Source organism: Convolutriloba macropyga, chromosome 8 (assembly GCF_964194025.1).
Source record: "Convolutriloba macropyga chromosome 8, txConMacr16.3, whole genome shotgun sequence".
Lineage (NCBI taxonomy): Eukaryota > Metazoa > Xenacoelomorpha > Acoela > Convolutidae > Convolutriloba > Convolutriloba macropyga.
In genome coordinates this window covers 7,288,250-7,314,421 of record NC_134475.1, presented here as the reverse complement: position 1 = coordinate 7,314,421, position 26,172 = coordinate 7,288,250, and the positions used below count along the sequence as shown (strand labels likewise).

General features: G+C 35.9%; 1 protein-coding gene across 2 annotated transcripts in view; it reads right to left on the bottom strand.

Moving 5' to 3' along the window:
- Nucleotides 1-10,254, bottom strand: part of LOC142343903 (uncharacterized) — a 71,984-nt gene extending 61,730 nt beyond the window's left edge. Inside the window, exon 1 of one of the 2 annotated variants that reach the window (XM_075395289.1) lies at nucleotides 9,902-10,254. In XM_075395289.1, the coding sequence (XP_075251404.1) occupies nucleotides 9,902-10,156 (255 nt within the window). In that variant the 5' untranslated portion in view covers nucleotides 10,157-10,254. The remainder of the gene's footprint in view (nucleotides 1-9,901) is intronic. The other variant, XM_075395290.1, reaches the window with a different exon arrangement.
- Nucleotides 10,255-26,172: the final 15,918 nt, after the last annotated feature.

Genomic DNA, 26,172 nt, shown 5'->3' with positions numbered 1-26,172 from the left:
GCTCTTAGAAAAATGAAATCAAATCACCTCTTTTGCCAAGAATTTGCCGGACGCGCATGGTTTGTATAAAAAGACAGTGATGGGGTTATTGATTTGTTTCAGTTTGTTGTATACTTAGTGCTATCCAAAAAATTGACTGATGCACAAACACTTCAAGCGATTGATCGACGACGATAACCGTTAATGAAAGGTCGAGGAAAATCTAAACCTTATGTGGCAACCATTTTGAATTGAGAAAAAGTCTATGTGAGAAAATTTTATATTTTTGAGTTACTTTTGCTGCGGTAATGTTGAATGCGTAATTATCCTCAACAGTCTGTTTTCATCTGTGAAGCATCCGATTACGATTTACATTATATTGTCTTAAACCACACGCCTTAATTTTGAACCATTTCAGATTCATCAGTGCTGTCAGCGAAAAGGACAGTAATCATTTGACCGTAGTTTTGTTTCAGTAACATCCAAATTGGCACCGAAGTTTGACGTCTCCTTTTTCTATGCTTGTGTTGCGTTGTTCTTGTTCTGTCTATCCTCATTCAAAACCTTAAACGCGGAAAACGTTCCTGGTGCAAATTTCATTCATCTGAACCCGTTGTCAGGAAAAATCCGATCAAGTCTATTTTCTTGGCAGTAAATAACACCATTTCTTTTTAACTTGAAGGCAACCTTTGTATAGCAAATATAGTGTTGCTTTTGATTACAAACTGCAGTCCAAATTGTCTTAATTTGAATCTTTAACAAATTCGATAATCTTTCCTGACTTATACTCTGTTAAGTAACAGCTTTTGTCCACAGTTGTTTGCTCAAAGTTTTAAATGTTGCATCAAAAACAAATGTGGCGGCAGTCCAAATTCCGATCCAGTAGGGAGCAAGCATGAGAGTAGAAGGCCACCGAATAAAACATAACCCAAAACAGTTTAGTCCGCTTTACCACTAGTTGTCCGGTTGCTCAACTAGCAGCCATGTCAAGTCAGTCGTTTTCACTTAGACGGCAATGTTACGTTGATCGACGGTACCAATAGACATACTTGACCACTAGAGTCAATCAAAGGTTATCAGTGTTACAGCTCAGTAGCAGCCTGAGTCGTTTTCTGTTACTTTTGCGTTTGAAGTGTACGAGTTTCTCCTCAGTGTGGGCTAAACTGTAACGGTCTCCGCCTTACGTTCAACAATTGGTTGGACTACTTGCGAACAAATTATAACCTTAGCGTTGTTTTTTAACTGGTTCACCATAAATATTGTTGTAGTTACGGCTGTACATCTTTTGACATTTGTTTGACTGGTATAACTACGAGAGCGCATCTTGGATTCTTGTTTCTCTAAATTTTAACGCTGATCAGACGGGCATTCGGTGGTCTGTATCAGACACTGATTCTCAGTCCTTTAAGTCGAGAGTTTCTGTTTGGTACTCAGATTAAGTGCAACGTTCTCTTGAAAATGCAGCCTAAGCGCAATATTCCCAGCCTCTTTGATTTCCTTTTTGAACATCATCTTTTCCAAGCGCAGCTTTCAGATACGATGTGTTCGTTTTCATTACCATTTCCTACTGAGAGAATAAAATCTATCTGAATAAACTTTTTCGGGTACAGTTTTTGTAGACACATCTTCTTTATTGACCTGAAAAATTGATTGAGTGGGCTGAAAAGACGTAATTTGTGGTCCGTGGACATATGATAAGCAGAGGGCTCTTAAGTCGATCAAGAGTCTATGTTGCTCTTAGAAAAACGAAATCAAATTGCCTCTTTTGCCAAGAATTTGCCGGACACGCTTGTTTTGAATAAAAAGACAGTGAAAGGGTTATTGATTTGTTTCAGTTTGTTGAATAGTTAAGGCTATCCAAAAATCGACTGATGTACGAACACTTCAATCGATTGATCGACAAAGATAACCGTTAATCAAAGATCGAGGAAAATCTAAACCTTATGTTGCTACCACTCTGAATTGAGAAAAAGTCAATGTGAGATAAATTTATATTTTTGAGTTACTTTTGCTGCGGTAATTTTGACTGCGTAATTATCCTCAACAGTCTGTTTTCATCAGTGAAGCATCCGATTACGATTTACATTATATTGTCTTAAACCACACGCCTTAATTTTGAAGAATTTCAGATTCATCAGTGCTGTCAGCTAAAAAACAGTAACCATTTGACCGTAGTTTTGTTTCAGTAACATCCAATTTGGCACCGAAGTTTGACGTCTTCATTTTTCTATGCTTGTGTCGCGTTGTTCTTGCTCTTTGCATCCTCATTCAAAATCACCATTTTTTTCGCAATTTGAAGGCAACTTTTCTATCGCAAAGTGAAGTGTTGCTCTTGATTACAAACTGCAGTCCAAATTGTATTATTTTGAAACTAACAAATTTGATCATCCTTCCTGACTTGTATTCTGTTAGGGCAACAGCTTTTGCCCACAGTTGTTTGCTCAAAGTTTTAAATGTGGCGTCAAAAAAATGTGGCGGCAGACCAACTTCCCATCCAGTAGGAAATAAGCATGAGAGTAGAAGGACGCCGAAAAAAACATAACCCAAATTAGTTTATTTCCCTTTACCACTGGTTGTCGTGTTGCTCAACTAGCAGCAATGTCAAGTCACCCATTATCTTTTAGATGGGAATATAACGTTGATGGAGGGTAACGAAAGACATACTTGACCACTATGGTCAATCAGAGTTGTCAGTGTTAGAACTATTGTGTGGACTAAACTGTAACGGTCTCGGACTGACGGTCGAAAATTGGCGGGATAGTTTACCTTAGTTTGCAGGGCTTATCATTGTTTTGATTTTAATCGTACCATTTGCGGGCTTTTAATCGAAGTTGCTCTGAGCAGTTCTCAATGCGCTTTTCCAGTTTGCTTCAACTCCGTGATTGAGTTACTTTTCATATTTTATGCAGCATCTTGTTTCTTCAGAGACAATCCTATTTACAATAAAATTTCTCTATATGTTCCTTGCTTCACATTTGGTTTCCAATCAGATCTTCGCTAAGTTTTTTTTTAGATCTTTTTGCGCTTTTTCATTAAATCGAACATCAGTGGTAGAGCTATTCTGTTTCGGCCCCTCCATTCTTTTTCACCCCTTTAAGTTTCAAATTATGCGTTTTTATCTATCAAGTTATTATTTAAAAGTTTAGCACCTGCGCCTGGGGAACACAAAAGATATAAAACCACAGAACTGGGGGCGGAAACAGAGTAGATCCCAGTTTTTTTTTCGCTGTCGGGGTCAGCGGACCAAAAGTACGTCTGCTCACCCACATACGAAAAGAAAGCGGATCTTTTCTGTTCGTGCCTCCCCTCACGCTTCGTGGGTGAATATTATTTGCACCCACCAACCGCACGTGCCATATTTTTGCTAATAATTTACTATGTAATGACAGGTGCTCTATAACGGGGAGGGGCACAAAACGTACTGGGGGCGACAAAATAATCCAGAAAAGTTTTACAAAGATCCAGAAAAGCTTTACACAGTCCGGCTCAGCGGGTTTTTTCCTATAAATCATGGTATGCTAATCATGTTTTTTGTGGTACGCTAATCGGTTCCCAGGTCTAGACCTCGACTCATGAAAAGACAATGCTCGACAAAAATGTGCTATGAAAAGACCATACTGGACTCATTTGAGCTGTGAAAAGACTTTAGCTTGCGAACACGTTTTAACCATATCCGCGTTTTTTTCTGGTGCACCAAAAACACTGTTGTAGTTACGGCTGTACATCTTCTTACATTTGTTTGACTGGTATAACTACGAAAGCGCGTCTTGGATACTTGTTTCTCTACATTTTAACGCTGATCAGATGGGCATTCTGTGGTCTGTATCAGACACTGATTCTGAGTTCTTTTAGTCGAGAGTTTCTGTTTGGTACTCTAGATTAGGTGCACCGTTCTCTTGAAAAAAATGCAGCCTAAGCGCAAGCTTCCCAGCTTCTTTGATTTCTTTTTCAACATCATCTTCCTCAAGCGCAGCTTTGTGATCCGATGAGTTCGTTTTCATAACCATTTCCTATTGAGAGAACGAAATCTATCTGAATGAATTTCTTCAGGTACGGTTTTTGTAGACTGTTCTTTTTCATTGATCTGAAAAATTGATTGAACCGGCTGAATTGACGCAATTTGTGATCCGTGGACATATGATGAGCAGAGGGCTCTTAATTCGATCAAGAGTCATTGTTGTGCTGAGCAAAATGAATTCAAATCACCTCTTTTGACAAGCATTTGCCGGACGCGTTTGCTTTTTTTATATCTTTTGATAGTTTACCTTAGTTTGCAGGGCTTATCATTGTTTTGATTTTAATCGTACCATTTGCGGGCTTTTATTTGAAGTTGCTCTGAGCAGTTCTCAATGCGCTTTTCCAGTTTGCTTCAACTCCGTGACTGAATTACTTTTCATATTTTATGCAGCATCTTGTTTCTTCAGAGACAATCCTATTTACAATAAAATTTCTCTATATGTTCCTTGCTTCACATTTGGTTTCCAATCAGATCTTCGCTAAGATTTTTTTTAGATCTTTTTGTGCTTTTTCATTAAATCGAACATCAGTGGTAGAGCTATTCTGTTTAGGCCCCTCCATTCTTTTTCACCCCTTTAATTTTCAAATTATGCGTTTTTATCTATCAAGTTATTATTTAAAAGTTTAGCACCTGCGCCTGGGGAACGCAAAAGATATAAACCCACAGAACTGGGGGCGGAAACAGAGTAGATCCCAGTTTTGTTTTTTCGCTGTCGGGGTCAGCGGACCAAAAGTACGTCTGCTCACCCACATACGAAAAGAAAGCGGATCTTTTCTGTTCGTGCCTCCCCTCACGCTTAGTGGGTGAATTTTATTTGCACCCACCAACCGCACGTGCCATATTTTTGCATAATAATTTACTATGTAAGGACAGGTGCTCTATAACGGGGAAGGGCACAAAACGTACTGGGGGCGACAAAAGAATCCAGAAAAGTTTTACAAAGATCCAGAAAAGCTTTACACAGTCCGGCTCAGCGGGTTTTTTCCCATAAATCATGGTATGCTAATCATGTTTTTTGTGGTACGCTAATCGGTTCCCAGGTCTAGACCTCGACTCATAAAAAGACAATGCTCAACAAAAATGTGCTATGAAAAGACCATACTGGACTCATTTGAGCTATGAAAAGACTTTAGCTTGCGAACACGTTTTAACCATAGCGTCGTTTTTTTTCTGGTGCACGAAAAACACTGTTGTAGTTACGGCTGTCCATCTTCTTACATTTGTTTGACTGGTATAACTACGAAAGCGCTTCTTGGATACTTGTTTCTCTACATTTTAAAGCTGATCAGATGGGCATTCTGTGGTCTGCATCAGACACTGATTCTGAGTTCTTTAAGTCGAGAGTTTCTGTTTGGTACTCTAGATTAGGTGCACCGTTCTATTGAAAAAAATGCAGCCTAAGTGCAAGCTTCCCAGCTTCTTTGATTTCTTTTTCAACATCATCTTCCTCAAGCGCAGCTTTGTGATCCGATGTATTCGTTTTCATAACCATTTCCTATTGAGAGAATAAAATCTATCTGGATGAATTTCTTCAGGTACGGTTTTTGTAGACTGTTCTTTTTCATTGATCTGAAAAATTGATTGAACGGGCTGAATTGACGCAATTTGTGATCCGTGGACATATGATGAGCAGAGGGCTCTTAATTCGATCAAGAGTCATTGTTGTGCTGAGCAAAATGAATTCAAATCACCTCTTCTGACAAGCATTTGCCGGACGCGTTTGCTTTTTTTTTATATCTGTTGATAGTTTGTCTTAGTTTGCAGGGCTTATCATTGTTTTGATTTTAATCGTACCATTTGCGGGCTTTTATTCGAAGTTGCTCTGAGCAGTTCTCAATGCGCTTTTCCAGTTTGCTTCAACTCCGTGATTGAGTTACTTTTCATATTTTATGCAGCATCTTGTTTCTTCAGAGACAATCCTATTTACAATAAAATTTCTCTATATGTTCCTTGCTTCACATTTGGTTTCCAATCAGATCTTCGCTAAGTTTTTTTTTAGATCTTTTTGCGCTTTTTCATTAAATCGAACATCAGTGGTAGAGCTATTCTGTTTCGGCCCCTCCATTTTTTTTTACCCCTTTAAGTTTCGAATTATGCGTTTTTATCTATCAAGTTATTATTTAAAAGTTTAGCACCTGCGCTTGGGGAACGCAAAAGATATAAACCCACAGAACTGGGGGCGGAAACAGAGTAGATCCCAGTTTTTTTTCGCTGTCGGGGTCAGCGGACCAAAAGTACGTCTGCTCACCCACATACAAAACGAAAGCGGATCTTTTCTGTTCGTGCCTCCCCTCACGCTTAGTGGGTGAATATTATTTGCACCCACCAACCGCACGTGCCATATTTTTGCACAATAATTTACTATGTAATGACAGGTGCTCTATAACGGCGAGGGGCACAAAACGTACTGGGGGCGACAAAAGAATCCAGAAAAGTTTTACAAAGATCCAGAAAAGCTTTACACAGTCCGGCTCAGCGGGTTTTTTCCCATAAATCATGGTATGCTAATCATGGTTTTTGTGGTACGCTAATCGGTTCCCAGGTCTAGACCTCGACTCATGAAAAGACAATGCTCGACAAAAATGTGCTATGAAAAGACCATACTGGACTCATTTGAGCTATGAAAAGACTTTAGCTTGCGAACACGTTTTAACCATAGCGTCGTTTTTTTCTGGTGCACCAAAAACACTGTTGTAGTTACGGCTGTACATCTTCTTACATTTTTTTGACTGGTATAACTACGAAAGCGCGTCTTGGATACTTGTTTCTCTACATTTTAACGCTGATCAGATGGGCATTCTGTGGTCTGTATCAGACACTGATTCTGAGTTCTTTAAGTCGAGAGTTTCTGTTTGGTACTCTAGATTAGGTGCACCGTTCTCTTGAAAAAAATGCAGCCTAAGCGCAAGCTTCCCAGCTTCTTTGATTTCTTTTTCAACATCATCTTCCTCAAGCGCAGCTTTGTGATCCGATGTATTCGTTTTCATAACCATTTCCTATTGAGAGAACAAAATCTATCTGAATGAATTTCTTCAGGTACGGTTTTTGTAGACTGTTCTTTTTCATTGATCTGAAAAATTGATTGAACGGGCTGAATTGACGCAATTTGTGATCCGTGGACATATGATGAGCAGAGGGCTCTTAATTCGATCAAGAGTCATTGTTGTGCTGAGCAAAATGAATTCAAATCACCTCTTTTGACAAGCATTTGCCGGACGCGTTTGCTTTTTTTTAATATCTGTTGATAGTTTGTCTTAGTTTGCAGGGCTTATCATTGTTTTGATTTTAATCGTACCATTTGCGGGCTTTTATTCGAAGTTGCTCTGAGCAGTTCTCAATGCGCTTTTCCAGTTTGCTTCAACTCCGTGATTGAGTTACTTTTCATATTTTATGCAGCATCTTGTTTCTTCAGAGACAATCCTTTTTACAATAAAATTTCTCTATATGTTCCTTGCTTCACATTTCGTTTCCAATCAGATCTTCGCTAAGTTTTTTTTTAGATCTTTTTGCGCTTTTTCATTAAATCGAACATCAGTGGTAGAGCTATTCTGTTTCGGTCCCTCCATTCTTTTTCACCCCTTTAAGTTTCAAATTATGAGTTTTTATCTATCAAGTTATTATTTAAAAGTTTAGCACCTGCGCCTGGGGAACGCAAAAGATATAAACCCACAGAACTGGGGGCGGAAACAGAGTAGATCCCAGTTTTTTTTTCGCTGTCGGGGTCAGCGGACCAAAAGTACGTCTGCTCACCCACATACGAAAAGAAAGCGGATCTTTTCTGTTCGTGCCTCCCCTCACGCTTAGTGGGTGAATATTATTTGCACCCACCAACCGCACGTGCCATATTTTTGCATAATAATTTACTATGTAAGGACAGGTGCTCTATAACGGGGAAGGGCACAAAACGTACTGGGGGCGACAAAAGAATCCAGAAAAGTTTTACAAAGATCCAGAAAAGCTTTACACAGTCCGGCTCAGCGGGTTTTTTCCCATAAATCATGGTATGCTAATCATGTTTTTTGTGGTACGCTAATCGGTTCCCAGGTCTAGACCTCGACTCATGAAAAGACAATGCTCGACAAAAATGTGCTATGAAAAGATCATACTGGACTCATTTGAGCTATGAAAAAGCTTTAGCTGGACTTTAAGGCATTCTGGACTTTAGCTCGACTCAGATTTTTTGCAAAAGACTTTAGCTGGACCCTAAATTTTACAAAAGACTTTGGCTTGACCCAAAGTTTGTGCTGGACTTAAGCTCGACACAATGTTTGCAAACAAAGTCGAGTTAAAGTCTTTTCATGGGTCCATCATTAGTCTTTTCATGGGTCCATCATTAGTCTTTTCGTAAATCTGTTTTTCCGCCATTAACGTTTTGCGTGCAATATTGCATATAACGTAGTCAGCATATGTGATCATGCACCTTTTACGATTCAAAAGAACCATAAATACCTCAAAAACCTGCAATTTTTTTTTAAAAAATAGCTAATAATTTTGGTAAGGAAAACAAACTGAATAGCGCCGAAATTTTTGCATGGCTAATGGGACTAGGACCAATATTCTTAAGCTAGCTGGTTTCATTGAATCAAGTAATGTGGTAATATGCTCGATCTGAAAAAACTCTTTAACTTAGTAATTGACAAAATTCTTAAGGCTTTTGGCAGATTTCCAACTGATTCTTAAGTTGGACTGCTCTGGTGCAAAACTATTTAGTCTTGCTCCGGTTCTGCTTCTGTATGTACAGAAGCAGGAAACAAATAAAAAATTTGAATATTGAAAAAAAACAGACTTATGAAAAGACTAATGGTGGACCCATGAAAAGACCTTAACTCGAGATTGCTGGTTATTAAAAGACTAATGCTGGACCCATGAAAAGACCTTAGCTGGACCTTCTTCGTTATGAAAAGACTTTAGCTCGACCCAGGAAAAGATATTAGCTCGACTTTTACTAGGAACCTCGACCGTGTAATTATAGTCAATATTGGCCCCCCCTACTAGACTTTTAAAGTCTTTTCATAAGTCGAGGTCTAGGCCTGGGTTATATGGTATGCTAATCGGGGTAGGTGAGTGTTCTTTGGCCACTAAGCTAGGGGGTCTATGATGGGAAAGACTCTAATGGTGGACCATACTTTGGATCTATTCTGCCTCCCCCCTAGGGGGGCCAATATTGGCTATAATTACACGGTCAAGCTTCCTAGTTGACGTCGAGCTAATATCTTTTCATAGGTCGAGCTAAAGTCTTTTCATAACGAAGAAAGTCCAGCTAAAGTCTTTTCATGAGCCCACCATTACTCATTTCATAATCAACTTAACTCGACTTTGTTTGCAAACATTGTGTCGAGTTTAAGTCCAGCCCAAATTTTGAGTTCAACCCAAGTCTTGTAAAATTTGGGGTCCAGCTAAAGTCTTTTGCGAAAAATCTGAGTCGAGCTAAAGTCTAGAATTTCTTAAAGTCCATCTAAAATCTTTTCATAGCTCAAATGAGTCGAGTATGGTTTTTGGATCTTTTCCGTTTGTGCCCCCCCCCCCCAGCTTAGTGGGTGCATATTATTTGCAACCCCCAGACGCACGTGCAATATTTTTACACACTGATTTACTATGTAATGACACGTGCTCTGTCACTGGGGGGAGCATAACGTACTGGGGGGGCACAAACGGAAAAGATCCGGTCTTTTTATAGTACATTTTGGTCGAGCATTGTCTGTTCATAAGTCTGTGCCTGGACCTGGTAAATTTTACGCCCCCAGGCGCACGTGCTAATTTTTACATGGTAACGTGCTATATAAAAACACAAATTCTAATTAGGGAGCATAAGAAGCGGCGGGGGGGGGGGGGCGAAATAGATCCCATAATTTTTTGGGTGGCTGTGATGTGGGCTATTATTGGGAAAAGGAACGGGCGCATTACACGAGATTTTTTTCGTTTACAACTGACTGAAATGTCCACTTCCGATTTAATGGTGGGTTCCAACTCCACTTCGACTGATTCTCCTTCAATTCCATCTATTCCAATCTCTCTCAGTTGCTCCTCCTCCTCCTTCTCTTCTATTTCTCTAATTAACTCAGCAAACACTGGTTGTTCGAAATCTTGGCTCTGGTCGCCAGCCAACAGCTGTTTGGCACCTTTGCCCAGCGATAAACGCCGTTCTATGTCTCCCAACATCTCTTTAGTGAAACAAAATGATCCTGTAATTTAATTTTTTGGCAGAGTTTTGATTAATTTTCCATTCACATGTCAGATTTTAGACCATAACGCACGTGTAAAATATATCAAATTTAAGTACTGGAGAAAACAGGTTACCTGCACACAAACACTTTCACTCAAAATTGGAACATTGGATCTTTTCCGCTTGTGCCCCCCCCCCCCCCCCCAATACGTAATGCACCCCCCTCGTGTTATGGAGCACGTGCCATTACGTGATAAATCATAATGTAAAAGTGTGGCACGTGCGCCGGGGGGGGGGGGGGGGGGTTTGGTAATGGTGAACAGACAAAACAGTCCCAGACAAGACAGTCCCAGACAAAAGAGTTTATTATTAAAAAATATTCCCAGACAAAACAGTCCCAGACAAAACAGTTCCAGACAAAACAGTCCAGCTCAAAGCGCTCGTTAGACTGATCAAAAAGAAAGTGCAGCTTTGATACTGAAAGAAAACTTGGAAGTCCGAAAATCGAAATAACCGTTGCGCAGGAGTAAGTGCCCTGGACGCACATTCGGAGGTGTCAAAATTTATTTTCGCTAAAATAAAAAACTGAGAGTAAATTAGATCAGAAAGTGGAAAAAACTGGGGAAAAGTGGGATCTATTCTGTTTCGGTCCCCAGTGTTTTTTATGACCCCCGTTACAATTTATATGTTGTTATGTAGCACGTTACTATGTAAGAAAATAGCACGTGCGCCTGGGGGTCATAAAAAAATTATGCTTGCTAAGCTGTCGGGTCAAAACAGAATAGGTCTGAAAAGTGTTAGAATCCGGAGAACCCGGCCATGGACTGTCGTGAGAGAAGGGAAATCAAAACGTTAGTTCATGGTCGAAAATTTGCAAAATTCAGACCACTTCCAGCGTTACATTCACGCTCAAAAATATTTGGTAGAAAATGAAAGAATTGAATTAGAGAAAATAAGGGATTACAAAAACAAAAGCAAGCCTCTCAAGAAATCAATCATTTTCTGATGCTCGTACTCTTTTAAAAGTTTTTGTAAATTCTAATTAACTTTTGCGTATTTTGATTTCCTTGCCCTTTTTACTTGATGACCAGCTGTTTTCTTCTCCATCATTATTTCTGAGTTTTTTTTGTCCGTCTTTGAATTTCTCAATCTGTTTGGGTAACGAAGGCTGTTCTGTCTTAGTCAATTTCACAAAATAATGTTTGACGGAGTGTTTTGGTCTGGCATAGTCCTTCCACATGCGCTCGCAGCAGTGCCGAGAATATGCGCCATCTGTAAGTTGTCAGTGTATTACATAGCCATAATCTTCCTAAACACAAGCAATTCCGATTTTTTGTTTGTCTGAATAAATTCCATAATTAAAGTTTGCTTCAAAATTATGACTCCAGACATCGTGAGGCAAGTAATGGTGTTATGGGCTTGTAGACACAGGAGAGGAGAGAAACCCATTCACTATCGCAAGTTTGTTTGGATAATACAAATCGTGTCAATATTTTACCGTCTTTGAATTTGTTTTACAATATTGTACTTCATTGTATAGTTCCATCGGTTTGTGAAGTAGGTTGAGCGATTTGTGATGTAGGTTCACCAAGAACCATCGACCATTTTTTTCCATTTATTTCTACAATTTCCAAAATTTATTGGCACAAAAAAGGTACAATCGACTAGAATTGTTCCAGATTGTTCTGGAACGTTTGTGCTATTTTTGGAGTATGACGCAAGAGTTTGAAATTTTCTAGAAATTGGTTTAAAAAATTTGACTTTGAAAGTTTCAAGCGTTTTCAATTTCAATTTTTGTTAAAAACAATTGCTCGTTTGAAAATAATCGATTTAGATATATTATTTTGTTGTTCAATTCTTGTTGCTTTAGATACAACATTTGGGAAGAAGAGATTAACTGCTGCGATGTTCAGTTTTTTATGTTTTAAGCGCAACATGGGCAGATCTAGTTTTTCTTTTTGTTTTTATCAAAAATTTGTTATATTTTGGGAAAAAAATCTTTGTTTTGAACAAAATTTGTTATTTTTACGGAAAAAATTCGGAACATTTATGAAACTACAACCACAACTTTGAATATTAGAACGCGTTCATGTGTTTAATTCAGATTAGGACGTGGAGCAATACCAGTGTTAAGTTTTAATCAAAATGGTCGCGAATTCATTTGTGGATTTATTTTGTTAAATGGCCTATTGGATCTTTTCCATTTGTGCCCCCCGGTACGTTATGCTCCCCCAGTTACAGAGCACTTGTCAATACATGGTAAACCATTATGTAAAAATATGGCACGTGCGCCGGGGGGTGTGCAGTCACTAAGCTGGGGGGGGGGGCACAAACGGAAATTACCCTGATTTTCAATGTAAAGGCACGTGCTCTGTAAGGGGGTGCATAACGTACTGGAGGGCACAAAACGGAAGAGATTCGGCCTATTTTTGGGTGAAAGTGTTTGTGTGCACATGAACTATTTTTTCAACGACTAATATAGTTGGAAAAGGTTATTTTTTAAATAGGCCGTCCCTTTTAAATAGGCCTATTATGAAACACTCTGCCTCAACAAAGTGAGGTGTTTGGAACCTTAAGTTTCTCCTCGAACCCACAATTACTTCATGTAAACCGATAGCTAATGGCTATTGAACAATCAGCTGGTATGTAATTGAACATTACCTAAACTCATCGACATTGAATTTGTGATTTCAAGTTGTATCTTTTTGTTAATGTCCCCCCAGCTTAGTGGGTGCGTATTATTTGCACCCCAGATGCGCAACCTATATTCTTACATAATGATTTACTATGTAATGACACCTGCTCTCCAACATAACGTGCCGTTGGGACAGAATTTGAAAAGATGCGGCAAGTGCTAAAACATCTGTGCTAAAATTTCTAGAGGAAAAAAATTGGGGCATCGAACCAGTCAGAGATGTTGACGTTTTCAATCTACCTAAGAACACAAAAAAGCGAATACCACCACATCCGCCAGTAACAATTATCTAACATAGTCAATTCTAAAACACAAATGAGGAAGATCAATAAAAAAGTAAACAGCAGGGCGAAAAACAAAAAAAAATCAAGCTCTTATTATTCACAAAACAAAATAGAGGATGAAGTGCAGAGCAATAACGACTGACCGATCATCTCTACTAAATGCTCCCAATTTGTCATTTATGATTCTGTCTTAGATTAATTAAAACTGCTTTGTATATTTCAATTAGTACATCTTCAACAGAAAGGACAGATAAAAACATACAAAGTAAGTTATAGTGAACTGTTTTTTTTCATGTTTAATGGTTGAGAAAAGAAATTATTTTCTATCTATAGTCCTGTTTTTTGCCGAAAACCTTTTTTGACTTGTCTGCGATGCACCTATTTTGCAAATGAAGTTCCTCTAATTCCTTTATAAAGATAAAAAAGCAGATTTTTGGATTAACAAATATGAACTCTAAAAGCTTCAATTAACTACATAAAGAGTTTGATTTTAGGAAAGATTTCTGGGTCAAAAGAGACTACATTTGAGGATGGAAAGAAGATTTTCTCAAACTTTGTACAGTTTTTTAGGTATATGTGAATATGATGAGATGAAAAGTAGTTTCAATTTTTGTCTAAACTTTCAGAAAACAAGTAACTTTTCTTCAGTCTTGTACTGGAATTTGGCTAACTAATTGTTAAGCTAGGTTGCTTTAGGTTATGTTACACTAAATTGGGATATTAAAGAAAACTGAATACTTAACATTTCAAAAGTAGAATTTCCATGCCACTTATTTCTGTACCGTGAAAAAACGAGGCAAGATTGCAAACAATTATCAAAACATTTTATTCCAAACACCATTTTACCGTGAAACCCAAGTTCATTTATTTGGTTCTACAATTGGGCCGTGAAATCCCCATTATGATGACACAATTTGTTTTTCATCTTAAATTGAACGCTTTCCCTTAATACCGGGAAATAAAATCGAAAATCATTAAAACACTCCGATTTAATTTAGTCTGACCACGGATTTGTATTTCCAAAAGACTAATTCCTTTTGTTTTAATTTACCACACCGCAAAACTCGACAAATCTAAACAATTCTCGCTTTCTAAATTCAACTTTTTAGTGATACCCCCACCTCCGCACTGAAATGAATTTCTAAATCAACAAACGCAATTAACAAAGTTTCATCTAACTTGAAGCACCACACTCATAAGCAAATAATTAATATTGATATTGACCCTATGCATAGCATAAATTGCAAAAATATCAACTTCTCTGAAGTTAACTTTTAAGTCTTGCTTTTTATGATAGCGACATTTAGTTTGGGACAGATTTCGTTCCGGGGAAGCAGAGAATAAATTCACCAAGTAACAGATTTTATAGTTGCCGAACAATTTCAAATATTTTTTTTCTGTTTTGATTATCTCCAAAAACAGGGATTGCGAAAAACTTGAGCATCAAATTAAACCATATCGCAAATTTTTTGCAAAAACAGACTGTTGGTTGACTGAGTTGAAACTTTATAGTCTTTTCAAACTTTACAAATTTAATTTGAGATCAAAAACTTTATATTCTTTTTAATTGAAGGCCTTTTGAAACGAAATGTTATAAAAATTTTTTACTTACGGAGATTTTTGTTGGAATGTTGATTTGAAAATAAAAGTAGAAATGGAAAAAAGAATTAGAGTTTCGAAATTTAATTCTGTCTCTTTGGCCAATAGTTGTATCAGCAGTTTCAAGGCTACTTGCTATTTTCTGGCTACCGACCAGCAGTATCAAGGCTAATTGCTATTTTCTGGCTACCGAGTAGATTTGCTTACAGATACAAATTATCTTTACAATAGCGAATGAAGTTTATTCTGTTTTAAAATCACAAAATGAAACAACTCAAATGAAAACTCTTTGGTTAAATTAAGTGCTTATTACGACAGAGAAAGTGTCAGCTGAGCATATCTATTTTACAGTGTTTTTGGTTTTTCAAAAATAAAAAGTTCTGAATTGGGTTAGTGCATTGCCTCTATTTGTTCTGTTTACAAATTTTGACGAATTCTGAAGTTAAAGTGCATTGCGGTTTTTTGTCACGCATAAACAAGACGCTGAACAAAAAGTGAGTTGTTTTGTGGCGTTGAATTTATCTGCTCTAAGTCTAAAGTGTTTGTTTATCTCGTAAAACTTATTGTATCATAAGCAAAGAAAAAACTAATTTTACATGTGGTTATTTTCAAGATAAACATATGTCAAGTGTAGTACAGTGCCTAAGACTGAGCCCTGCTGTAAACCAGAATCATATTTTTTTAAAAAGTGAACAATCACTTTTTATTTCACTATATTGCTGCCTATCTGTTAAATATTGTCCCTAAATTCTATAAAAACACCTTGATAGCAGTATCTCTCCAATGTTGGAGTCAAAAATTAAAGATGAACAGTATCGAATGCTTTTTTCAGGTCAACGAAAAATGAAGATCCTACTTCTGTTCTGTCGCACACTCTGCTCATAAGTCCACTTGCTTAAATTCAAAAGGAGAAAGTTCGAACTCATTTTGTCACTCTATTTTCTAGACCCCGGTGATTTTTATTGAATCAAAACTCAAACTTCAATTTTTCATTGATGTCAGAATTTGTAAAAATGTTATAAAAAGTTCAGAAAGACAGCCCCCAAAAAAGTTCGTTTGAGATGAGAAGGCCTACTAAACTGCCTATAGATTGCCAAAATAATATCAATAAAACATTCACTATTACTTCCTAACTGAAATCGATCGAAAAGAGGTTGATATTGAAGAAATATTATTATATCTACATCGACTTGCCATCACTGTATGCAGGTTTTTTGAGGAGTTGCAGCTATAGGGCAGTGCGCTTTAGATTTTTATTGTAGTTTTTGTCAAAATAATTGATGTGGTGCTGCTTTTTTGTGAAAAAATCTAAACAACAAGAAATCAGTCATTATTTCGAAAACCATCAAAGAAACGTTTTATCAAACCTGTTTCGTCTTTAGAAAAGGGAAAAAAACGAAGCAACGAAGCAAGATGGCAGACATTTATCCAAATATTCTATTCCAAACACAATTTTACCGTGAAACCCAGGTTTAAATATTTGGTCCTACAATTGGGCCGTGAAATCAAAATATTTATCAAAATATTCTACTCCAAATACCATTTTACAGTGAAACCCAAGCTTAATTATTTGGTTCTACAATTGGACCATGACACAATTTGTTTTTAATTTTAATTTGAAGGCTTTCCCTCAAAACCGGAAAATAAAATCGAAAACCATTAAAACACTCCGATTTAATTTAGTCTGACCACGGATTTGTATTTCCAAAAGACTAACTCCTTTTGTTTTAATTTACCACACCGCAAAACTCGACAAATCTAAACAATTCTCGCTTTCCAAATGCAGCTTTTTACTGATACCCCCACTACCACGCTAAAATGAATTTTTAAATCAACAAACTCAATTAACAAAGTTTCATCTAACTTGAAGCACCACACTCATAAGCAAATAATTAATATTGATATTGACCCTATGCATAGCATAAATTGCAAAAATATGAACTTCTCAGAAGTTAACTTTTAAGTCTTGCTTTTTATGATCGCGACATATAGTTTGGGACAGATTTCGTTCCGGGGAAGCAAAGAATAAATTCATCAAATAATAGATTTTATAGTTGCCGAACACATTCATATCACTTTTTTCTGATTGGAATATCTCCAAAAACAGGGATTGCAAAAAATTTGAGCATCAAATTAACCCATATCGCAAACATTTTAAGCAAAAACAGACTGTTGGTTGACTGAGTTGAAACTTTACAGTCTTTTCAAACTTTACAAATTTAATTGGAGGTCAAAAACTTTACATTCTTTTTAATTGAAGGCCTTTGAAATGAAATGTTATAAAAATTTTTTACTTACGGAGATTATTGTTGGAATGTTGATTTGAAGATAAAAGTGGAAATGGAAAAAAGATTTAGGTTTTCGAAATTTATTTCTGTCTCTTTGGCCAATAGTTGTATCAGCAGTATCAAGGCTAATTGCTATTTCCTGGCTACCGGCTAGATTTGCTTACAGATACAAATTATCTCAACAATAGCAAATGAAGTTTATTCCGTTTTAAAATCACAAAATCAAACAACTCAAATGAAAACTCTTTAGTTAAATTAAGTGCTTATTACGACAGAGAAAGTATCAGCTGAGCATATCCATATTACAGTGTTCTTGGTTTTTCAAATTTAAAAGTTCTGAATTGGGTTAGTGCATTGCCTCTATTTGTTCTGTATACAAATTTTGACGAATTTTGAAGTTAAAGTGCATTGCGGTTTTTGTCACACCTAAACAGGACGCTGAACAAAAAGTGAGTTGTTTTGTGGCGTTGAATTTATCTGCTCTAAGTCTAAAGTGTCAAACCTGTTTCGTCTTTAGAAAGGGAACAAAAACGAAGCAACGAAGCAAGATGGCAGACATTTATCCAAATATTCTATTCCAAACACCATTTTACCGAGAAACCCAGGTTTAAATATTTGGTTTTACAATTGGGCCGTGAAATCAAAATATTTATCAAAATATTCTCTTCCAAATACCATTTTACAGTGAAACCCAAGCTTAATTATTTGGTTCCACAATTGGACAAGGACACAATTTGTTTTTAATTTTAATTTGAAGGCTTTCCCTCAAAACCGGAAAATAAAATCGAAAACCATTAAAACACTCCGATTTAATTTAGTCTGACCACGGATTTGTATTTCCAAAAGACTAACTCCTTTTGTTTTAATTTACCACACCGCAAAACTCGACAAATCTAAACAATTCTCGCTTTCTAAATTCAATTTTTTAGTGATACCCCCACCTCCGCACTGAAATGAATTTCTAAATCAACAAACGCAATTAACAAAGTTTCATCTAACTTAAAGCACCACACTCATAAGCAAATAATTAATATTGATATTGACCCTATGCATAGCATAAATTGCAAAAATATCAACTTCTCAGAATTTAACTTTTAAGTTTTGCTTTTTATGATTGCGACATATAGTTTGGGACAGATTTCGTTCCGGGGAAGCAAAGAATAAATTCACCAAATAATAGATTTTTTAGTTGCCGAACAAATTCATATAACTTTTTTCTGTTTGGAATATCTCCAAAAACAGGGATTGCAAAAAATTTGAGCATCAATTTAACCCATATCGCAAACATTTTATGCAAAAACAGACTGTTGGTTGACTGAGTTGAAACTTTACAGTCTTTTCAAACTTTACAAATTTAATTGGAGGTCAAAAATTTTACATTCTTTTCACTTGAAGGCTTTTGAAACGAAATGATATAAAAATTTCTTACTTACGGAGATTATTGTTGGAATGTTGATTTGAAGATAAAAGTGGAAAAGGAAAAAAGATTTAGGTTTTCGAAATTTAATTCTGTCTCTTTGGCCAATAGTTGTATCAGCAGTATCAAGTCTACTTGCTATTTTCTGGCTACCGGCTAGATTTGCTTACAGATACAAATTATCTCAACAATAGCAAATGAATTTTATTCCGTTTTAAAATCACAAAATGAAACAACTCAAATGAAAACTCTTTGGTTAAATTAAGTGCTTATTACGACAGAGAAAGTGTCAGCTGAGCATATCTATATTACAGTGTTCTTGGTTTTTCAAAATTAAAGGTTCTGAATTGGGTTAGTGCATTTCCTCTATTTGTTCTGTTTACAAATTTTGACGAATTTTGAAGTTAAAGTGCATTGCGGTTTTTTTTCACACTTAAACAGGACGCTGAACAATAAGTGAGTTGTTTTGTGGCGTTGAATTTATCTGCTCTAAGTCTAAAGTTTTTGTTTATCTCATAAAAGTTATTGTATCATAAGCAAAGAAAAAAACTAATTTTATATGTGGTAATTTTCAAGATAAACATTTGTCAAGTGTAGTACAGTGCCTAAGACTGAGCCCTGCAGTACACAAGAATTATATTTTTTAAGAAAAGAACAATCACTTTTTATTTCAGTATATTGCTGCCTATCTGTTAAATATTGCCCCTAAATTCTTTGAAAACACCAATGATGAACAGTATCGAAAACTTTTTTCAGGTCAAAGAAATATGAAGATCCTACTTCTTTTCTGTCGCACACTCTGCTCCTAAGTTCACTTGCCTAAATTCAAAATGAGAAAGTGCGAACTCATTTTGTCACTCTATTTTCTAGACCCCGTTGATTTTTATTTAACTCAAAACTCAAAATTCAATTTCTCATTGACGTCAAAATTTGGAAAAAAGTTATAAAAAGTTCAGAAACACAGCCCCCAAAAAGTTCGTCCGAGATGAGAAGACCTAAACTGCCTACAGATAGCCAAAATGAGATCAATAAAACATTCGCTATTACTTCCTAACTGAAATAGATTGAAAAGAGGTCGATATTGAAGAAAAATTATCACATCTACTTAAATAAGCAAAAAGCCTAAATCTGCTTTAAAATTAATTTTACCAGATAGTAGAAGTTCGACTTGCCATCGCTGTATGCAGACTGTTTGAGGAATTGTAGCTATAGGGCAGTGCGCTTCAGATTTCCATTGCAATTTTTGCTAAAATAATTGATGTGGTGCTGCTTTTTTGTGAAAAAATGTAAATAACCAGAAATCAGTCATATTTTCGAAAACCATCAAAGAAACGTTTTATCAAACCTGCTTTTTTTAGAAAGGGAACAGAAACGAAGCAACGAAGCAAGATGGCGGACATTTATCCAAATATTCTATTCCAAACACCATTTTACCGTGAAACCCAGGTTTAAATATTTGGTCCTTCAATTGGGCCGTGAAATCAAAATATTTGTCAAAATATTCCATTCCAAAAATCATTTTACAGTGAGACCCAAGCTTAATTATTTGGTTCTACAATTGGACCATGACACAATTTGTTTTTAATTTCAATTTGAACGCTTTCCCTCAAAACTGGAAAATAAAATCGAAAACCATTAAAACCCTCCGATTTAATTTAGTCTGACCACGGATTTGAAATTCCAAAAGACTAACTCCTGGTTTTAATTTACCACACCGCAAAATTCGACGAATCTAAACAATTCTTCTTTCTAAATTCAACTTTTTAGTGATACCCCCACCTCCGCACTGAAATGAATTTCTAAATCAACAAACGCAATTAACAAAGTTTCATCTAACTTGAAGCACCACACTCATAAGCAAATAATTAATATTGATATTGACCCTATGCATAGCATAAATTGCAAAAATATCAACTTCTCTGAAGTTAACTTTTAAGTCTTGCTTTTTATGATAGCGACATTTAGTTTGGGACAGATTTCGTTCCGGGGAAGCAGAGAATAAATTCACCAAGTAACAGATTTTATAGTTGCCGAACAATTTCAAATATTTTTTTCTGTTTTGATTATCTCCAAAAAAAGGGATTGCGAAAAAATTGAGCATCAAATTAACCCATATCGCAAACATTTTATGCAAAAACAGACTGTTGGTTGACTGAGTTGAAACTTTGCAGTCTTTGTGATTTCAAGTTGTATCTTTTTGTTAGTGTCCCCCCAGCTTAGTGGGTGCGTATTATTTGCACCCCAGATGCGCAATCTATATTTCCACATAATGGTTTACTATGTAATGACACCTGCTCTCCAACATAACGTGCCGTTGGGACAGAATTTGAAAAGATGCGGCAAGTGCTAAAACATTGCTAAAATTTCTGGTGGAAAAAAATTGGGACATCGAATCAGTCAGAGATGTTGACGTTTTCAATCTACCTAAGGGAGGTGAAGCGTCTGGATCGCAGACGTTAACACAAAAAAGCGTATACCACCACATCCGCCAGTTACAGTTATCTAACATAGTCAATTCTAAAACACAAATGAGGAAGATCAATAAAAAAGTAAACAGCAGGGCGAAAAACAAAAAAATCAAGCTCTTATTATTCACAAAGCAAAATAGAGGATGAAGTGCAGAGCAATAACGACTGATTAATCGTCTCTACTAAATGCTCCCAGTTTGTCATTTATGATTCTGTCTTAGATTAATTAAAACTGCTTTGTATATTTCAATTAGTACATCTTCAACAGAAAGGACAGATAAAAACATACAAAGTAAGTTATAGTGAACTGTTTTTTTTCATGTTTAATGGTTGAGAAAAGAAATTATTTTCTATCTATAGTCCTGTTTTTTGCCGAAAACCTTTCTTGACTTGTCTGCGATGCACCTATTTTGCAAATGAAGTTCCTCTAATTCCTTTATAAAGATAAAAAAGAAGATTTTTGGATTAACAAATATGAGCTCTAAAAGCTTCCATTAACTACATAAAGGGTTTGGTTTTAGGAAAGATTTCTGGGTCAAAAGAGACTACATTTGAGGATGGAAAGAAGATTTTCTTAATCCTTGTACAGTTTTTTAGGTATATGTGAATATGATGAGATGAAAAGTAGTTTCAATTTTTGCCTAAACTTTCAAAAAACAAGTAACTTTTCTTCAGTCTTGTACTGGAATTTGGCGAACTAACTGTTAAGCTAGGTTGCTTTGGGTTATGTTACACTAAATTGGGATACTACAGAAAACTGATTACTTAACATTTAAAAAGTAGAATTTTCATGTCACTTATTTCTGTACCGTGAATAAACGAGGCAAGATTGCAAACATTTATCAAAATATTCTATTCCAAAAACCATTTTACCGTGAAACCCAAGTTCATTTATTTGGTTCTACAATTGGGTCGTGAAATCCGCATTATGAAGACACAATTTGTTTTTCATCTTAAATTGAACGCTTTTCCTCAATACCGGAAAATAAAATCGAAAACCGTTAAAACACTCCAATTTAATTTAGTCTGACCACGGATTTGTTATTCCAAAAGACTACCTCCTTTTGTTTTAATTTACCACACCGCAAAACTCGACAAATCTAAACAATTCTCGCTTTCTAAATTCAACTTTTTACTGATACCCCCACCTCCGCGCTAAAATGAATTTCTAAATCAACAAACTCAATTAACAAAAATTCATCTAACTTGAAGCACCACACTCATAAGCAAATAATTAAAAACATTGATATTGACCCTATGCATAGTATAAATTGCAAAAATATCAACTTCTCAGAAGTTAAATTTTAAGTCTTGCTTTTTATGATCGAGACAATTAGTTTGGGAAAGATTTCGTTCCGGGGAAGCAAAGAATAAATCCACCAAGTAATAGATTTTATAGTTGCCAAACACATTCATATAACTTTTTTCTGTTTTGAATATCTCCAAAAACAGGGATTGAGTTCAAACTTTGCAGTCTTTTCAAACTTTACAAATTTAATTGGAGGTCAAAAACTTCATATTTCTTTCAATTGAAGGCCTTTGAAATGAGATGTTATAAAAGTATATTACTTACGGAGATTATTGTTGGAATGTTGATTGGAAAATAAAAGTGGAAATGGAAAAAAAGATTTAGAGTTTCGAAATTTAATTCTGTCTCTTCGGCCAATAGTTGTATCAGCAGTATCAAGTCTACTTGCTATTTTCTGGCTACCGGCTAGATTTGCTTACAGATACAAATTATCTCAACAATAGCAAATGAATTTTATTCCGTTTTAAAATCACAAAATGAAACAACTCAAATGAAAACTCTTTGGTTAAATTAAGTGCTTATTACGACAGAGAAAGTGTCAGCTGAGCATATCTATATTACAGTGTTCTTGGTTTTTCAAAAATAAAAAGTTAAAAAGTTCTGAATTGGGTTAGTGCATTGCCTCTATTTGTTCTGTTTACAAATTTTGACGAATTTTCAAGTTAAAGTGCATTGCGGTTTTTTGTCACGCCTAAACAAGACGCTGAACAAAAAGTGAGTTGTTTTGTGGAGTTGAATTTATCCGCTCTAAGACTAAAGTGTTCGTTTATCTCATAAAAGTTATTGTATCATAAGCAAAGAAAAAAACTAATTTTATATGTGGTAATTTTCAAGATAAACATATATCAAGTGTAGTACAGTGCCTAAGACTGAGACCTGCGGTACACCAGAATTATATTTTTTTAAATATGAACAACCATTTTTTATTTCGTTATATTGCTGCCTATCTATTAAATATTGTCCCTAAACTCTATGAAAACACCTTGACAGCGGTATTTCTCCAATTTGGGAGTCAAAAACTGAAGATGAACAGTATCGAAAGCTTCTGTCAGGTCAACAAAAAATGAAGATCCTACTTCTTTTCTGTTGCACACTCTGCTCCTAAGTTCACTCGCTTAAATTAAAAAGGAGAAAGTTCGAACTCAATTTGTCACCCTATTTTCTAGACCCCGGTGATTTTTATTTAACTCAAAACTCAAAATTCAATTTCTCACTGATGTCAAAATTTGGAAAAATGTTATAAAAAGTTCAGAAAGACAGCCCTCAAAATAGTTCCTCCGAGATGAGAAGGACTAAACTGCCTACAGATAGCTAAAATAAGATCAATAAAACATTAGCTATTACTTCCTAACTGAAATTGATCGAAAAAAGGTTGATATTGAAGAAAAATTATCACATCTACTTAAAGAAGCAAAAAGCCTAAATCTGCTTTAAAATTAATTTTACCAGATAGTAGAAGTTCGACTTGCCATCGCTGTATGCAGATTGAGGAGTTGTAGGATTTGAGGAGTTGTAGCTATAGGGCAGTGCGCTTCAGATTTTTATTGTAGTTTTTGTCAAAATAATTGATGTGGTGCTGCTTTTTTGTGAAAAAATGTAAACAACCAGAAATCAGTCATTATTTCGAAAACCATCAAAGAAACGTTTTATCAAAACCTGTTTCGTCTTTAGAAAGGGAATAAAAACAGTATGGTCAATGAGCTAATTTTAATTTTTCAAGCAAACTAATTAGCTTAAGCCTAATTGAAGGGGCTTGAGGTGATGGTAATCGGTGATGACATGACGCAACATAACAGTAGCTGAATTGCAGCATTAACAAGAGTTAAGAAGAAAAATAGAGAGGGATATATATAAAATGCGAACGAGAAAGAGACAGCAAGAAACCCCAGCTGACAAAGAAATAGAGAGAGCTGGGAATACTATCCATGATGAGGTTCGACTCTGCATCTTCTAGTTTCCTAGCCTTGTTAGTCATTAAATAAAAAAAATGAAAAAGCGAATTTTAAAAGAAACGTTTCCAGATATCGGACTAAAAAATGTGCAGAACATGTGGAGTTCTGTTTTGTAAACTATCTGCACGACTTAAAAAGTTTCGTTGGCCAGTTTTGATCGTTAAACTCACAAAAGGACAAAAATATTCGAACATTTTAAAGTCAATAGCAAATTTTAACAAAATTTTGCTAAAATTCGTGTATAAATATCTTCAGAACCATTTCATTGTCTCAAGAGACTATCCAGTATCCCTATTTTAAGCCGTAAATAGTTTCACTGGCTCATTAGGATCCATAAAATTGGAACAATATGACTTTTCGAAAAATTGAAAAAAAAGAAATTAATTTAATAAAAAAATTGCCAAAATTTGAGTCAATGAAATATTGATAACCATACCACTAACTATGCAGCAGCATATTATAATATATATATTCCAAGCTTGACGGGTGTTCTATTGACATCACTCACAATTCTCAACAAATATATCGATCGGGCAAAATTGACTTAGCGAAAAACAAGTTGAGCATATAGTTCTTGGCGTTCAAGTTTTAAAATAAGATATCTCTTCAGTACCGCGCTCTAGAATGCCAGATTATCATATCTAAAGTTCCGGATTTTAAGTGCTCGTATTTCAATCAGCGATACGTAAAGCTGCCTAAGTCTCTCCGAACTTCAGACTTAGTCATCGAACTACTACGCAGTTCTCGATGCATTCCAGATATTGGTTGTTGCTTCACGATCCACGTGACGTATACAAAAAGGCTCGCACAACCATTTGGCGTAGAAAATTATATCTTTTTTCCCTGATGACAAGAGCCGATTGTATGCCGATAGATATGCGACAAATCTCACGAAAAGGTCACCCTTAGTCCTTTTATCCAAATTTAAAAAGATATGATTGTCAAATTTTGGTTACGATTTACCGGAGTTGTTAAGTCTTAATTCACAAGACATTGATTTCGTCCTCGATAGCTCATTGATTAATGGTTCACTCCGCTTTCTGCAGATCTATTTGAAGATGCGCTCTTAAACAAATCGTACAACAACATTAAAAAAATCAAAGAGAATGGACGACAAGATGAACAGGCAAAGAGGAGTGGATGAAAAGAAAAATTACCCATTTTTTGGATCGAGAAAAAAGGAACCATTTTTAGGCATGAACCGAGGTCCCGCGTTTAACAGCCATAGGTCTTATTCTTCACGCTATTGATGAGTGTTGCTATTGTCTATTGCTTTTTGTACTTCAGCAAATTTGGTCAATTGCATTTTAGCGCATTTCTGTCTTGTATGAGGCTTGCTTAAAAAACGCAAAAAAGGAGCAGATTAGGAACTCAAGTATGACAGCAAAGCTCCTCTCAAAACGCGTGTGTTTTAAGCTAGGCAGCGTGTTTAAGGTCCTTTAAAATGCTTAAGACGGACGCTGTTAACTATTGCGCTCGAGCGCAACTTAAATTTTATAGAATATTGTGAACAAAAAAATAAAAACAGAATAGGATGCAGAAGTGAAAAAGAATTGAAAAGAAAGAAAAGAAAGGAACAGCGGACGGAAGAGTGTATTCTTGGCGCTTAAATATGGCAGTAAAGTTTGTCTCAAAACTTGTGTGTTTGTTACAATAGGCAGTTTTTTGAGGACCAAAAAAACCTAATAAGAGCGCTTCTTTCTTAGCATTGCGCCCAAGTGCGACTAATTTTTTTTTATAATAGAAAGAAAGTTTAAGAAAGATAAAAAAATAGAAGACAAAGAACAAAAGAAACAAAGTAAGACAGAGACAGACATACAGACTCGGGCGCGAAACCATGATTCTCGTTTAAGTCATAGGTTTTAAACCTCACGCTACCGTGTCGCATAACCTTTTCACATTAGCAAAATTTTGGTCAAACACATTTTTGGCTCGCTTGTTTTTATGCAACATGCGTAATGAGCTCAAAACTTACAGATCGGGAGTTAAATTTAGCTCGT